We start from the raw sequence: 15,576 nt of genomic DNA on the forward strand, positions 1-15,576 counted from the left end.
CTCTGCCTCTACGTCTGCCTCTACGTCTGATTCTGCCTCGGCCTCTACGTCTGCCCCTGCCTCTGCCCCTTCCCCTTCCTCTGCCTCGGCCTTTGCCCCTCCCCCTCTTTCTCTCTCTCTCTTTCGCTATCCTAACAAACATACCTGTCTTGCCCTCAAAGCAACCTTCACATGTTCTTGTCTGTTCAGGGAAGTAAGTTCCAGAAGTAAATCGTGAAGTTCATCGGAAAGACCCGCTTCACGTCCGCAAAGTTGATCCTGCAAAAAAAAAACATGAAATCTCACTTGATTTGCACAAAATATTCTTACTTTCACACCCTGCGCAACACCACAAATTCATAGCAAAGTTGTGCATAGCAGTTTAAGAGATGCATGAGCTCCATATTGATACTCGTGTGCTCTCCTAAAACGTTTGGGGTGATTTAAGTAAGGGCACGGCTAACTCACAGATCGATTCCTGAAACGACCTCTGGGCTGATCTAAATCAGGGTATGGCTAACTCGCACACTGAACCCTGAAACAACCTCTGGGCTGATCTAAGTCAGGGCATGGCTAACTCACAGGTCGAACCCTGAAACAACCTCTGAACTGATCTAAGTCAGGTCACTGCTAACTCACAGGTCGAACCCTGAAACAACCTCTGGGCTGATCTAAGTCAGGGCATGGCTAACTCACACACCGAACCCTGAAACAACCTATGGGCTGATCAAAGTCAGGGACATGGGTAACTCACCGATCCAATTGGAAATTAGCATGTTAGATTTTGCGGAGGGCGGAAAACCAGAAAAACTTCGAATCTAGGGAGAATTCTAACAAACTTGCCCAGGCAGCAAAAGATTGGCAATAAATTTTACGGTTCCGCTCTCGTTGAGCATAAAATTTCCGAGGGGAAAATTAAACAATGGTACAGAACAGAACTTGATACTTACGATAAGCAATACAGTCAAGGTGTTCTTCTTAGCGGCGTTAGCATGAGAAAACACAGCTGAAATGACTGAAGACATGTCACTCTTCTTGTGCTTGTCACGCAACATGTTTATGCATTTCTCGAAATTTCCTGTCACGATAAAATACCACAATTTTTTATTCCGTTTATAAAATAAAAATATTAGGCCTACACATAGCGTTTTTGAAAACCGTTTTCACCCGTCTACAACTATCCGTTTTCGAAAAGTTGCGTTTTCAAGTGGAGTATTCATAGGATACGTGTTGAAGGAAGGACAATCCGCAAAAAAATCACTGTTTTCAAAAATATCCAGATGCGTGCGGAAGGGGCGACAAAAATTAATTTAAATATTAAACGAAAAATACATTGTTATACTTTAACATGCAGGGCTTCTTAATATTAGACAGGGAATATGGTACAATTTATTTGCCGTTGTCATAGCTGCCATGTTGGTTGACGATAACAAAGCAATATTATTAGCTTCTCTTGTTAGATCAAGCAAAATGGTGGCTGTTTCATTGTCATTTATTTCTCAAGGGATTTTGAATTATAGGGTTTTGGTGGATGTCAATCAAAGCGTTTCCATGACATCTTTGGAAGACGCGAATTTTTCAAGAGCACGTGCTTATGGAATGCCATGAAAACGTCTTGGTTGGCGTCTACCAACATATATAACGACTCTAACCGTAATGAATTGAAACATAAAAACAATACATATATACATATATACAACCATTTGCAAAAAATATGGCCGCTTCCAATTATATACAAGTATATCAAAAGCATATTTTTCGAGTTGTCTAACACTAGGGCTTTCTAAAAAAAATATCAAGAAAGATATCCCGCCGTGTCTGATATGCTTTTGATATACTCGTATATATATTGGAAGCGGCCACAATTTTTTGCAAATGGCCGTATATATATGTATATATATATAAAGAACGAAAGAATATTCCATTTGATTGTCACCTTCGTTAAACAGCATTTCAGTTTGTAAGTACTGTCGCAGCAGCCCTAGAACCACTGCCTTGAGATGCCCACGAACTCCATTTCGATACCTTGATAAAAGAGAATTGTCAGTGGGTCCATACAGGTTTATAAAATTAAGCTCACTACAATACATCTAACATCTAGAATGAGTAACTGGGTTTAATTTTCGCTGCCCTGTGGTTCTTTATTTTGGGACAAGGATTGGGAAGAAAATAAAGGCAATGACACAGTTTTTAACAAATGTAGTAGGCCTTTTCTGAGTTCGATAACAAGGGTTCATTGTGGTCTAGCTTTGATCAACGTCATATGAAAATAATAATAAAAAAGGAGTATTTTACCGAAGCTATTCAAAAATTAACCAAGTTCGCTATCTTAGAATTGGTCAATGGTCAGCTGAGGACTTTTTGGGCTGTTTGAATATATGACCATGGATACGTAAAACAGATTTCTCACGTTTTAGTATAATAAACTTAGTCAAGGTGTGGTCATTATACATACTTTTGTACAAGCTGCACAATGCCTTGAGTATTAAGGAAAAAGGTATCTCTTTCTTCTCTTTTGGTCAACGTGGCAGCATAAGCATCCACCACGTTTGCAATCTAGAAAGAAGCAGTAATATTGTTATCAAGGGTAAATGGTTTGAACCCAGGTGTTGAAGTTTATTGTGAAATGTGATCGTGTAGAGTGTACTACACTCACCCGGACGATCACACTTCACAACAAAAATTGTTGTAGTTGCTGTTGTTATTTCTGTTGCTGTTATATTGTTGTTGTTGTTGCAGCTGCTACGGTTGTTGTTGTTGTTGTAGTTCACGTTGCTGCTCTGCAGTTGTCGTTGTCATTGTTGTCAACGTCACCGTCACCGTCATCGCTATTGCTATTGTTTTTATCACTGCTACATTGAATTAATGATTGTGTTGCTGTACACTACAGATAGCAATGTGTACAAAAGCGCCACTCTTTTTACCTGTTGACTTGGGAATTGATTAAGCAATGACGTCAGGTTACTGGCATAATTAGCAAGGTGTCTCTTAATGGAATCTTCCACAGTTGAAGGGATTCGTCCTGATATGGATGCCATCATTTCCTGTAGTTGTAAGAGAGGTAACGCAGGATCTCTTAAGCACTTTAATAGCAACCCTACATTTTCTTTGACTCTCTCGGAGAAGTACGGCTCATCTATACAGTATCCATCCATGATGTGCTGTAAGCTCTCGTAAGTCCTCCGGAAGACCTGAGACGATAAGTAGCAAAATGAGCGTTATGGAGCCTGATCAAAACTATCATCATCGCCATCATCATCATCGTCATCATCAATCTTCATCATTGTCAGTCATAAGCATCACCACTTTCATCATTGAACTATCACCACCACCACCAACAATCATTTTGATCATCGCCATTATCACCAATCACCATCGTTGTCAGACATAAGTATTACCACCTCACCAGTGATCACCACCATCATCATCTAGTCCATGTAATCATTATTTAGTGTTTTACCTGGTGTCTTTTTACTCCCTTCCCTTTAATACCATCTTCCGATTCTGGGAAAGGCTTGCGGTAAATTTCAGCCTGCGGAAGCAATGGCAAAAAAAGTAATTCTTCATCAATAAAAAGATGGGTCTTTCAATTGAATCAAAGGAATAATAGAAAAAGCTTAGAAAATGGCCACATGATAAATACCAGAAGAGACCAAAGAGAGTAGGGCTGCGTTTACGCGTTACCGGACGGACTTTTAACCGGAGTTGCACGTTTAGGTGTTCCGTTCACACGGGACTGAGCTACCCGAGCAAAAATTCGTACGCCAAGCCCTGCAAATTTGAGACCGGTTTCGTGTAACGTATTTGTTACGGTTCCGTGTAAACGGTATATGCACAGGTCAAAATTTTGACTGATTTTAAAAATTCGTCCGGTACCGTGTAAATGCAGCCTAATTTTCATAGTTCTAACCACTAACCTGAGTGACCTGACTAGGATCATCCAGTTCAAGATTGGCCAAGAACGTTCCTGGTTCCAGAACCGCACCGGGGCTTTTAACAAAGTGAACACTGAAAAGAAAACAAGACCGTTAGCTTCTTTGGTTTGGAAGGATAAAATTTGAGAGTTTCTTTGCATTTCATTCCTTCGTTCCTTCTCAAATGCCAGGTTGTTTATCGTCAACATAATAGAAAACAGTTTTCCCTTATTAGATACGCTGATCTAAACACATAGGGATGCTGAGAAAACCCGATAGAAGCGTAGGAAACAATGACCCTTGGCGGAGTGATTTCCAACATCTCAAACTGGTGCAGATGCAGATGATACAAGTCACTCAAAAAAAGAATCTTAACCCCAAGACGATTGAAACAAGAAAATCTAACGTACAAAAAAACACAACAACAACAACAACAAAAAAAGAAAAAAAAAAGAAAAAAACAGTAGGCAGGAAAAGTAGGTCGAGAAAAAAAAAAGTTAAAACTTACCATCCACTTTCAGGGACAGTCAATGGCATCACCATCTTCATAACCTATAAGTATTAAGATTAATTGAGATTTTTATTGGAATATGAAGTAATCTGTTCAGGGCCTGGCAACTGTGCAGTAGTGGTGTCTCCCCTTTTCAGACCACGTGTAATGTGTCTTGGCACTTTTAATGTGCAAATGACACTCTATGGAATGACATGACACATGGTATTAAATTGGGAAATATTACACCCAAGGTAAAGAGGTTTTAATAGTCCCCTTCACAGTTCCCTGCGCCATCTTGAAAGGTAGCTGTGCCATGGAAACAAGACGAATGGTGAGCTTGTAATGATAGAGACCTTATTTAACACTTTGGACAATTATTCACATGTCTCTATCATTGCAAGCTCACCGTTAGGCTCGCTTCGATGCAAACGCACGGCTACCTTTCACGATGGCACAGTAAACTGTGTAAGGGACTATTAACGGTTGACGTACCTCAATTTCTGCGTACGATTCTCCTTGAAATACATGGCCTCCGTCTTCAACAAGATAGTTGATCAGTTTCCCTGCAGAAGGTGATCTGAAAAATAATGTTTGTTATTTTTAAAGCTGTTTGTTCGATCCTTCGCTTGTTTTTGGGCACATTCAAATGGAACGATATTAACCTCTAAACCCTTCAAATTTGATTGATACCCTGAAACAATCTCTGAGCTAATCATAGTCAGGGCAAGGCTAACTCACGGATTGAATTTGAATTTAATTATGTGTTAGATTTTGCAGAGGGAGAAATACTATAAACCCTGGACAAAAACTCCTTGAATCAAAGGAGAGACTTAATGAACTCTACTCACATGTGATGCCAAGTTTGGGGATCGAATCCAAGACACCAACGGTGAGAGGTTATTAAACTGCGGCTACACTACTCTTGATTACAACTAAGCTGATCATTGTATGATTTCAAGCCGAGTGAGACTTTCTCTTCTACGCCTCAATCTCCCACCCCTCCCCTACCACTTTATGAAGAAAGAAGACATGATTGGCAGCTGTCAATCTTACCTCAGAACAGTGGGATCATTTTCTTTCTGGAACACACACGTTTTGCTTCCTATCGTCATACGATACCTGAAACAGAACAAGACAGGGAAGTCGGATTCAGTATCAAATAATTTCAGACCTCAACAGCACATTACATTTACATGAGCCTTTGACATGTGGCAGTCATCTTGGACGGAACAAAATATTTCTGCCCAAGAACACTCACTTTCAAGGTCATCAGAGTGAGAAGAGCTACCTGACACATCAACAAACTATTTTTTATCATAAGCTCACTCGCAGTACTTATTGCAGTATCTTTTCCACATATTTCAATTGAGCAAGAAAAAGTTTGTTGCAAGCGTTTTGGTGAGCTCCCAAATATTAGAAGAAGCTTCATTGTTTCCAGCACATCAAGTTCAAGGAATTTCTATCTGGAACTAAAGACTTACGTGGAAACCTCTTCCTTCATGTAGGACGTGTTACTACTTCCATTGAAAGACAGCAGGAGGCCATAGTCACTCATTCTGTAACAGAAACGGTTATTTAATTCGAAATAACTAGCTAAAAACTAGTGTGAGCTGCGTCCTGCGTTTCTAATAGGGGGAAAATGTCAGTTGGGACTACCATCCTGTTTTTTTCTCCTGTCGGCCTCTTGACCTCTCGTATCTGTCCACCGTGCATGTTTTCTTGGGAAGTTTAACTGTATTGCAGTGTAATGTTGATGAATCTGATTAAACTAATGAAACAGTAATGATAAAATGGTAAATTTTATACCATGAAAAGATGAAAAAAAGAAAAAACTTACTGACGTTTCCGGACGCTGGTCCTTCGTCTTTTACTCCGAGTTTAAGTTTTTTCATTTTTCATCTTTTCATGGTATAAAATTTACCATTTTGTCATCATTGGTGTTTTAATTATAAACATCTAGGTAGGAGAAGAATGGAATGGAACTCTCTTTTCTCTACCCTCCCCTCCCTTAGCTTGATGTGTACCATGCAGTCCAATCTCAACTCCCAGCCACACTTGTCAACCGTGCCGTGACCGTGTCATTGAGTGGGACCTTCATAATCATACACAAACCACTTCTATGGTGGCTCTACTCTACCAACAAGCTGCTACCGTGACACACTTATTGGATAACGGTCACTGAATTTCCTTGTTCCTGTACCTGTGAGCATCAACTTCTACTGTAGAATTGTTCATCTTCAGAAAATATGATCCTGGGCCAGATCTTGTAACCTAGGTAACCAAATAATAACATAAAAATAATGTCAACGGCTAATGTCATTTACTTTAGCTACAGTTGGTCGCAATGACCTAACTTTAGTTAACTTTAGATCAGTGAATAATAATAATAATAGCATACCCTGATACGATACTTGAAGCCTTCGTAAATGATTTCAACATCTTCTGAATTTCCTAAAAAATCTTCTGGTAGAATCTGCCCTCTAGAGAAGCAAATAACATCAGGCTTCAAAAAATTATTTTTCTATAAGATTTACCAAATTAGAATAAAGTAGATAAACTCCAATCTCAACCCAAAAGCCCTGTCATTCTTACTGCGCACCCCCAACCAACAAGATGCCAGCTCTGGGATCGTGAGTGAGATAAACTCATGAAACAAAGAGTCTTGTCACTTGGTCCAAGAGTTACCTTTCAATTGCATTTTTGAAGAGAGCAAATTTCTTTGAGATCGCAGCATCTGCTATGTGAATAGCCCCGGAAATTACTCCAAGGATGGTATCTGGTTTTTCTGCTTGGACTCTTTCTGCAATCAAGCCATCAAGCCAGCCAGTGTTGAAAGTGTTGTTCAAAAAACAGTCTTGCTGAAGAAGTTTTATTAGGAACTCAACTGTTGTTCGGAAGTCCCCTCTTATTGAGATCTCTTTTAGTGCGAGTACAAGATTTCTAGCAAAAGAGAAAAGAAAAGAGGTTTGATAGCAATGATGACCATTAATTAATGTAAAAATTTCCGCATCCACAGTGCCATCATCAACAACATTCTCATCATCACCACCACTACCACCATCAGCACCACCACCACCACCATATTTAACCATCATCATCATCATCATCATTACCATCACCATCATCATCACATCATCATCATCATCATCATACCATCACCATCACCACCATCATTAATGTTATCACCATCATCATTACCAGAATCATCATCAGTACCATCATCATCGTCACCAATACCACCATCATCATTATCATCATCATCATCATCATCCCCACCATCATCATCATCAGCTGCTAGAACCATGGCAACAAAATGTGATAAAAGTTTTTTCCTAAACAAAAAAAACTGTTTGCTACAACTTTTTTAGTGCAGGAGATATGGATTCTCAAGCATGACTTTTAAAATTACCTCCTTGCATCTTCTCTATCTTCTCCCCAAGCAAAGCAATGTCCAAATTGTGAGTCCGCAAATTCATGAAGGCCTCCAGCCGCTGCTACACTAAAATAACCCCAGACATTCTTCATGCTGCGAAAATTCAGCTCTTGGACTGTACCACTGCTTGGTTTGAAACCCTTAGGGAATAGAAAAACAAACTATTCAACTTTTATCAATACCTTGAAACCTCAGTGTAGCTACCGGCGTAACCATGGCTAGGGTTTTATACGGATCTCTGACAATCTTTAATAGTTCTTAATTTGATCGTAAAACTTGTCTAGCCATATACTTGCTCTTACAAATCGCTCCTCGTGGTCCGTTGACCGACAATTGAAATTTGAGATCAAAATAATGATGTACTTATTATATACTTAATAATTATTTAAACATTCCACGACTGTTTATGGCAACAGTCACAGGGCTTCCCAACAGTCGGTGGAGAACCACTGTTCAATCAAAGAGAATCATTGTTTTGTTGTTTTTTAATATTTGGAACATAAACAAATATAAATGTCACTGTGACTTAATGTTCATATACACGTAGTGTGTGTTTTACTTGGATGCTTCGATGCCCTTCGATGGCGGATGTTAGTCTTCCTCTGCCTTCTGGAGCACTACAAGCTTCTGTACAGGACGTTGAAGGTACTTCGTCTCTGTCAGTCGTCTTCCCTTGTTGTCCAATTGGGAGGTAGCTAGGGCGAGGAGTGCCTTGCGCACTAAACCATCATCACTTGGAAGAACTTCGTAGACACGAGCAAGCTTCCAATCGCTTCTTGGTAGATTGTCGTCTTTAATAATAACAATGTCATTTACCTTGACGTTTCGGCTAGGTCGGTCCCATTTCTTTCGTACTTGCAGTGTTTGCATGTACTCTCCTCTCCACTTCTTCCAAAATTCATTGGCTAGATGCTGCACTCTCCTCCATCGCTTGCGACAGTACAAGTCAGCCCTTAAAAAGACACCTGGAGGGGGCATCAGTACCTTTGACTTCATTGTCAGTAGGTGATTTGGTGTCAAAGGCTCCAGGTCTTCTGAGCTTACTGTCGTCAAAGGCCTTGAGTTGACGATGGCTTGAACTTCCTTCATCAGAGTGCGGAAGCTTTCGTCGTCGAGCTGATGTCCAGCCTCTTGCATAAGCGGTCGTAGGACGTTTCTCACACTCCGGATTTGCCGTTCCCACACTCCTCCAGCGTGGCTTGCGGAAGGCGGATTCATCTTGAAGGTGATCCATTCACAATTTTCCTTGAGTAACTCATCGCGTACTTTCTCTTCATCTAGGGCTTCCCGTAATTCGTTACTGGCTCCGATAAAATTGGTACCACAGTCAGATCTTAATTGACGTACTGGGCCACGCTCTGCTAGGAAGCGCCTGAGTGCGTTTATGAATGAGTCGGTGGACAGCGACGCTGCGGTCTCTAGATGTATGGCACGGGAGGGCATGCAAGTAAACAAAACGCCATAGCGTTTCACCTCCTTTCTTCCCTCCTTTATACTAAATGGGCCGAAATAATCCACAGCACAATAGGTGAAGGGAGGTGCTGGTTCCAGCCGGTCATTTGGGAGGTCCGCCATCTTTTGTTGCTGCAAAGGAGCTCTTAGCCTTTTACATGTTATGCACCGTTCGATAGCCGACGCTGTTGCCGATAATCCTCCGGTTATCCAATATCCGCGCTGAAGTACTTCGTTGTAAGTCATTCCTCGGCCTTGATGCTTGGTTGCTAGATGACAGTTATTTATAACCAACTTGGATATGTGGGCCTTTCCGGGCAATATAACTGGATGCTTCAGTTCTTCCGACGTGCTAGCCCTTCGAAGGCGACCTCCGACACGCAGGACACCTTTGTTGTCGATGAAGGGATCTAGACGATAAAGGCTACTGCATTTCTTTAGACTTGTGTTACGAAGTCTTGTTGACTCTCTGTTGACAAATTCGCCCTTAACATCTATCGAATTCAAGGTCTTGATTTCTTGTTGGAAGTGTTCTTGTTGAATACTGCGGATGATGACGTTTTCTGCTTGACGCAGTTCCTCTACGCTGATCGCGCGGTCGCTGTAGAAGCAATTATCTGGACTGTCGGCATCTGATGACAGTTTGAGCTTGGCCTTCTTCTTCAACAGGTTCTTGTATCGTATGCACCTTGCTACGGCCCTTTTTGCTGTAAACCAGTTTGAGAAACGGTTCAACCTGCTCGTCTCAAGATGACCTGACTTGAAGTCGTCTGTATGCGTGGTCAGTGTGACTGTCTTCTTGAGTTCTGGATCATCAGGACTGAGCTCATTGATTTCACGTTGGTGGACGTCATGTTGACCAAACTTGCGGAGGAATTCTGGGCCTCCGAACCACGTCTCATGCTCTAAGAGTTCCTTGGCCATCAAACCTCGTGATGCTGCATCAGCTGGGTTGGAGTCTGTGCGCACGTACTGCCATTGCTTGGGTTCTGTATGCTCATGGATCTGCTGAACGCGATTGGCGACATATATGTGGAATCTCTTTGCGCTGTTGTTGATGTAGCCTAGGACCACCTGGCTGTCAGTCCAAAACACTTCTTGAATGTCCTGATACTCTAGCTCTTGACACAACCACTGACCAACCTTGACTGATACCACTGCTGCAGTAAGCTCGAGGCGTGGAATAGTGACTGGTTGGAGTGGCGTCACGCGTGCCTTTCCCATCAGCAGAGCACAGTGGGCTTGGCCTTCATCATTTATCAAACGAAGATAGCTGCACTGCCCGTAGCCACTCTGACTAGCATCTGAGAAATTGTGTATCTCAACGTGCTTTACCTCGCCAAAGTCCTTTGGCTTGTAGCATCGTGGTATCTTGATATTTTCTAAGGTACTCAGCTCGTCGCGCCATCTTTCCCACCTCGGACGAAGATTGTCGCTTATGGGATCGTCCCAGTCGACTGCTTCCCGACACAGCTCTTGAAGGATCTGTTTTCCGACCAAGACCACGGGAGCCAGGAATCCAAGAGGGTCGAATACTGAGCAAACAGTAGACAGAATACCTCTTCTAGTTAGAGGACGATCTTGGAGGATTATCCTAAACTGGAAGCAATCCGTCTCGATACACCACATGACACCGAGAGTTCGTTCGATTGGTAGAGGATCTTGGTTGAAATCAATGTCTTGAAGATTTTTAGCTCTGTCCTCAACTGGGATGGATTGAATAACTTTCTTGCTGTTACTGTTTATCTTGTGAAGTCTTAGACCCGCCTTCGCGCATATGGCTTGACTGTTCCTTATAATTTCTACCGCTTTCTCCGGGGTCTCTACAGACTTGAGGCCGTCGTCGACGTAGAAGTCTCGACGAATGAAGTTGGCAGCTTCTTGGCCAAATTCAATTTCTCCATCGTTCGCAGCTTGCTTGAAACCGAAATTTGCACATCCGGGAGATGATGCTGCACCAAATAGATGGACATTCATGCGGTATTCAATCGGTTGGCTGTCCAGGTTCCCATCTTCCCGCCAGAAAAACCGAAGAAGGTCTCGGTCTGCTTCATCGACATAGAACTGGTGGAACATACCTTCCACATCGCATGAAAAGGCAATTTGTTCCTGACGGAATCTACAAAGAACACCCAATAAGCTGTTTGTCAGATCGGGTCCTTGCAGAAGGTTCTTGTTCAATGATGTGCCTCTGTAGACGGCGCTGCAATCGAAGACAACCCGAATCTTATCTGGTTTCTTTGCGTGGTAGACGCCGTGGTGGGGAACATAGTTAATACGTCCTCCTGTGGGTCTGCCGCCTTCGGCCGGAACTCTCTCTGCACATTCATCAATCGTCTTTCGCATGAACTCGAGATAGTCTCTTCTTAATCTCTCATTCCCTTTCAGACGCGCTTTGAGCTGTGCGAGGCGTCTCAGGGCTTGAGACCTGTTGTTTGGGAGACAAACATCCTTGTTCCTTAGAGGGAGAGGCATTTCGTAGTGCCCGTCTTTCCTTTGGCGAATCTGATTTTTCATTTCCGTCAGAAATGCTCGGTCGTCTGCTGACATGGGCTGTTGTTTGGGATCTGGCTTCTCGTGGAAGTCTCTCTCGAACATCTCCCTCACCTGGGCAGGGCTTATGACCTCTCTTGCGTGAGTTTCGGTCGTGAAGGTGGCTTTATTGGCATCATTTTGCTCTTCGCGCACCATGGAAATGTGATCAGCTGTTGTCGCATTGACCCAATTGTTGGTATCAGATTCTTCTGGTGACTCTTCATTGATGGGGCTCTTACACACACGTCCAACGATGCCCCAACCAAGGTCGGTTCTTATTCCATACGGGTCGTTATCAGAACCTGCTATGACTTCTCGAGGCTTGATGGCTTTAGGGCAGTTCGTGCCTATCAGCAAGCCGACTTCGATATCATCTCTGTAGGGCATCAGTTCATCTGCGATTCGATTAAGATGCTTCCACTGTCTCGCGATTTCAGGCTTTGGAATCTGGGATGGCTTGCAAGGAATGACTGGTCTCGTGAAGATCCTTGGCAGTGTGATGGAGACTTGACGCTTGTAATCTTGCACCTTGATTCCTTGAATCTTCTTACACTGTATTAACTCATTTTCTTCGTGCATTGTTGAGAGAAGAAGATGACTATTCGCTCCGTCGATGTTCAGTGCTGATCTAAGGCTTTCGGTGATGAAAGTTGCATTCGACTGACAATCAATCAACGCGTATGTTAACCTTTCAAGCTGAGGTTTTTCTGTGCAGGATATCCACACTGGAACAATGAGACTCTGATCTTGTCCATACTGCTGACCTTCAACCTTGCAAACGCTTGTACACCTTGTTGCTGCTGTATCTGCTTTTGCAGTCTCGACCTTATGCTGTTGCTCCCTTCGACCTTCGTCATCGACATGCAGACAAGTGGGATGTTGCTGTTTACATCGGGAACAAGTAGTGATCTCCTTGCATTTGTTTTCCTTGGACATGTGACCGTGCTGTAGACAACGGAGACAAAGTCCCTTTCTGATCACAAATTTTGTTCGCTCTTTAATGTGTTTCTTTGCAAACTCGAAACAAGCATTTAGGTGATGATTACCCTTCTTACACCACAGACATAGTGGGGTCTTGTGATCATTGCTTAAGGTGCCTTTAGTTTCGGTAGATAGGGTAGAAGCGCTGTTGAGGATGTTAGTTCTGGGCTTTACCCTTGACGGTTTGCTTGTGTCGCTAAGTCCAGTCAACACAGGTAGGCATTGGACTTCTGCTGTACTGGCCACAAATTCAACAAATGATTTGAAGGGAGGAAATTTAGAGTCGCCGTGTGCGAGTTGAAATTCCCTCACCTTTGTACCCCATTTTGGGTGCATCCAGCTTGGCAGGATTTTAAGTAATTGTTTGTTCTCATGTTGTTTGTTCAGCGTTTCTAAATCTTCTACTGACTGCATTGCAAGCTCGCATGTCTTCAAGAAGTCTGCAAATTCACGCAAATCTCTTCCTTCCTTGGGGGCGATTCGAGGCCAGTTTGTCAGCTTGTTTCTAAAGGCTTCAGCAACGACAGACGGATGTCCAAAACGTCTCTCTAACGTTTTCTTGGCCTCCTGGTATGCTTCAGCTGTCTGAACAAATTGGTATCCTTCCACGATTTTCCTTGGTTCTCCGGCGAGATACTGTTGTAGGTAAAGGATCTTCTCACTGACGTTTGTTACTCTTTTTTCAATTACAGCTTCAAAGGCAGCTTTCCAGGTAGGCCATTCTAACGGGTTACCGCTAAAGACATTAAGCTTGGGCGTTGGCAGACGAGCTGCTTGCCGAGCCGAATTCTTGAACCGATGGCTGATGAACTGGTATGGAATACTGATAAGCGCGGGAATAACCTGGCACGTGGGGAGGCGTTGAGAAAGCGTTAACGGTTTCTTTAGCTCCATCGCAGGCAGTACTGGCATGAGATTGTTGATTTTCGCCCTTCGGTACTATCTGAGGAGTTGAAGTGTGGATAGGAGGTTGGCGGAATATTGCTGGTGGAATCAGAGTTCGGCGTTCTTGAGGACTTACGTTGTCGTTATCTGTATAACGCATTGGATGGTGAGTATTTCGATTACCTGGAGTGGCTGGGTTTCCTGTGTTCGGTATGATATCCTTCGAGATTCCTGTGCCTGGTACAAGGTCCCTTTCGTGCTGCTTGCTTCCACCTTTGTTGTAAGTTTCGCGATTTCCACCAAAATAATGACTTCCGGTAGACGTGATCTCCTTATTTGGCCTTTCGATGGGTATATTTCCATTGTCAAATGGGTTGTTGACATTTTGATTCGAGGTCTCATGTTCATCGTTTAATTCCTGATTTCCGTTCAGTTCGTTATCGTTATCACTTGGCGTATTAAAATCGTCAATCGCGTCGTTTCCGGTCTTGATGTCTGCGTTGTGTTCGTTATCGTTTGGTTTATTGGAGCCGTCAATCACGTCGCCTATCTGATTTCCGGTTTTCATGTTTGCGTCGTTTTGACCTCTGAGATGTGTTTGCTTAAAACCGTGCATCGATGTTATGTAACGCCGGACGTTATCATCTTTACTCTGCGTTTCGAGTCGACCGAGATTTGCTTCGGATAAGCATGATCTATCATCGAATTCCTCCATCAGGTCTTTCTCGGCCTTCGCCATTTCGTAACTCTTCATTCTTTGCAACGCTTCAAATTCAAATCTCTTTCGTTGTAGCTCTAGTTCGAATTCTGCTTGCAAACGGGCGTATTTTAGGTCAACTTCCTTTTGGGCGAGAAGAATTTTCATCCTTTGGATACTTTTATTCGTAGCTTGAGACGTTGCTACACTTCTGCGCGAGCGGGTTTCTTCTCTTTCTAGTTCGAAGATTCTTTCTCCTAATCGTTTACGTAATTCGAGCGCTTCTTTGTTTTGTTCGTTGCATGAGTTAATCAATTCGTGATGGGATTCGATTGATGCTATCCTTCTGAGATCTTCTTGCAATATTTGTAGATTATTGCGGTATTTTTCAAGGTTATGTCTGTTCTTTCGCAAAATATCTGAGCCGTGATCGAGCCACGTCAGCTCAATGTTATTCATGATATTCTTTAGCTCCTTGAGAGCTTTGTCTAAGTTTGTTTCCTTTAATAATGTTTCATATTGTTGACCTTTCGCGGTCAACGTTCGTGTACGCTTGAAATTTACGACTGCAGTCGTTTCTCTTTCACTCAGAAAGTCGGGTACAAGTTCGCTTTCAGCTCCGTCGAGCCTTGCATCGCTTAAACTTCGTCTCATCGGGCTTATAGGATCCGACGATTCCATACTAGCCTCGTTTACTTAGCTTAGCATGCGAAATCTAGTTCACAGTCTTTTAAACCACAAGTTTTAAGACAAGTTTTACTGTAGCTACCGGCGTAACCATGGCTAGGGTTTTATACGGATCTCTGACAATCTTTAATAGTTCTTAATTTGATCGTAAAACTTGTCTAACCATATACTTGCTCTTACAAATCGCTCCTCGTGGTCCGTTGACCGACAATTGAAATTTGAGATCAAAATAATGATGTACTTATTATATACTTAATAATTATTTAAACATTCCACGACTGTTTATGGCAACAGTCACACTCAGGCTGATCTAAGTCAGTGAATGTCTAACTCAAAGATTGAATTGGAATTTAGGGTGTTTTGTGGAGGGAAGGAAACTGAAGAACCTGAAGAAAAACCTTTGAGTCAAGGGAGAAACCTAAAAAATTCAACTCTACTTGGGAATAATGGGCCAAGCTCAAAAACAGAACCCATGACCCAGAAGTTACATTAACATGCATTTAATAAAATGCAGAAGAGT

General features: G+C 42.5%; 1 protein-coding gene across 2 annotated transcripts in view; it reads right to left on the bottom strand.

Moving 5' to 3' along the window:
* The window catches only part of LOC116308041 (acetyl-CoA carboxylase), a 45,541-nt gene that overhangs the window by 20,986 nt on the left and 8,979 nt on the right, over nucleotides 1–15,576 (bottom strand). For both annotated transcript variants that reach the window (XM_089031504.1, XM_089031505.1), the window contains exons 16-30: nucleotides 7,796–7,959; nucleotides 7,072–7,326; nucleotides 6,785–6,866; nucleotides 6,587–6,657; nucleotides 5,868–5,942; nucleotides 5,440–5,505; nucleotides 4,879–4,963; nucleotides 4,402–4,445; nucleotides 3,897–3,987; nucleotides 3,440–3,511; nucleotides 2,904–3,170; nucleotides 2,435–2,535; nucleotides 1,916–2,004; nucleotides 930–1,057; nucleotides 145–258 (exon numbers count right to left, since the gene is read on the bottom strand). In XM_089031504.1, coding sequence (XP_088887630.1) covers nucleotides 145–258; nucleotides 930–1,057; nucleotides 1,916–2,004; nucleotides 2,435–2,535; nucleotides 2,904–3,170; nucleotides 3,440–3,511; nucleotides 3,897–3,987; nucleotides 4,402–4,445; nucleotides 4,879–4,963; nucleotides 5,440–5,505; nucleotides 5,868–5,942; nucleotides 6,587–6,657; nucleotides 6,785–6,866; nucleotides 7,072–7,326; nucleotides 7,796–7,959 — 1,704 coding nt within the window. The remainder of the gene's footprint in view (nucleotides 1–144; nucleotides 259–929; nucleotides 1,058–1,915; nucleotides 2,005–2,434; nucleotides 2,536–2,903; nucleotides 3,171–3,439; nucleotides 3,512–3,896; nucleotides 3,988–4,401; nucleotides 4,446–4,878; nucleotides 4,964–5,439; nucleotides 5,506–5,867; nucleotides 5,943–6,586; nucleotides 6,658–6,784; nucleotides 6,867–7,071; nucleotides 7,327–7,795; nucleotides 7,960–15,576) is intronic.

This window comes from Actinia tenebrosa, unplaced genomic scaffold, assembly GCF_029948245.1.
Source record: "Actinia tenebrosa isolate PJP-AT-01 unplaced genomic scaffold, QUT_ActTen_1.0 PGA_scaffold16__25_contigs__length_10494907, whole genome shotgun sequence".
Lineage (NCBI taxonomy): Eukaryota > Metazoa > Cnidaria > Anthozoa > Actiniaria > Actiniidae > Actinia > Actinia tenebrosa.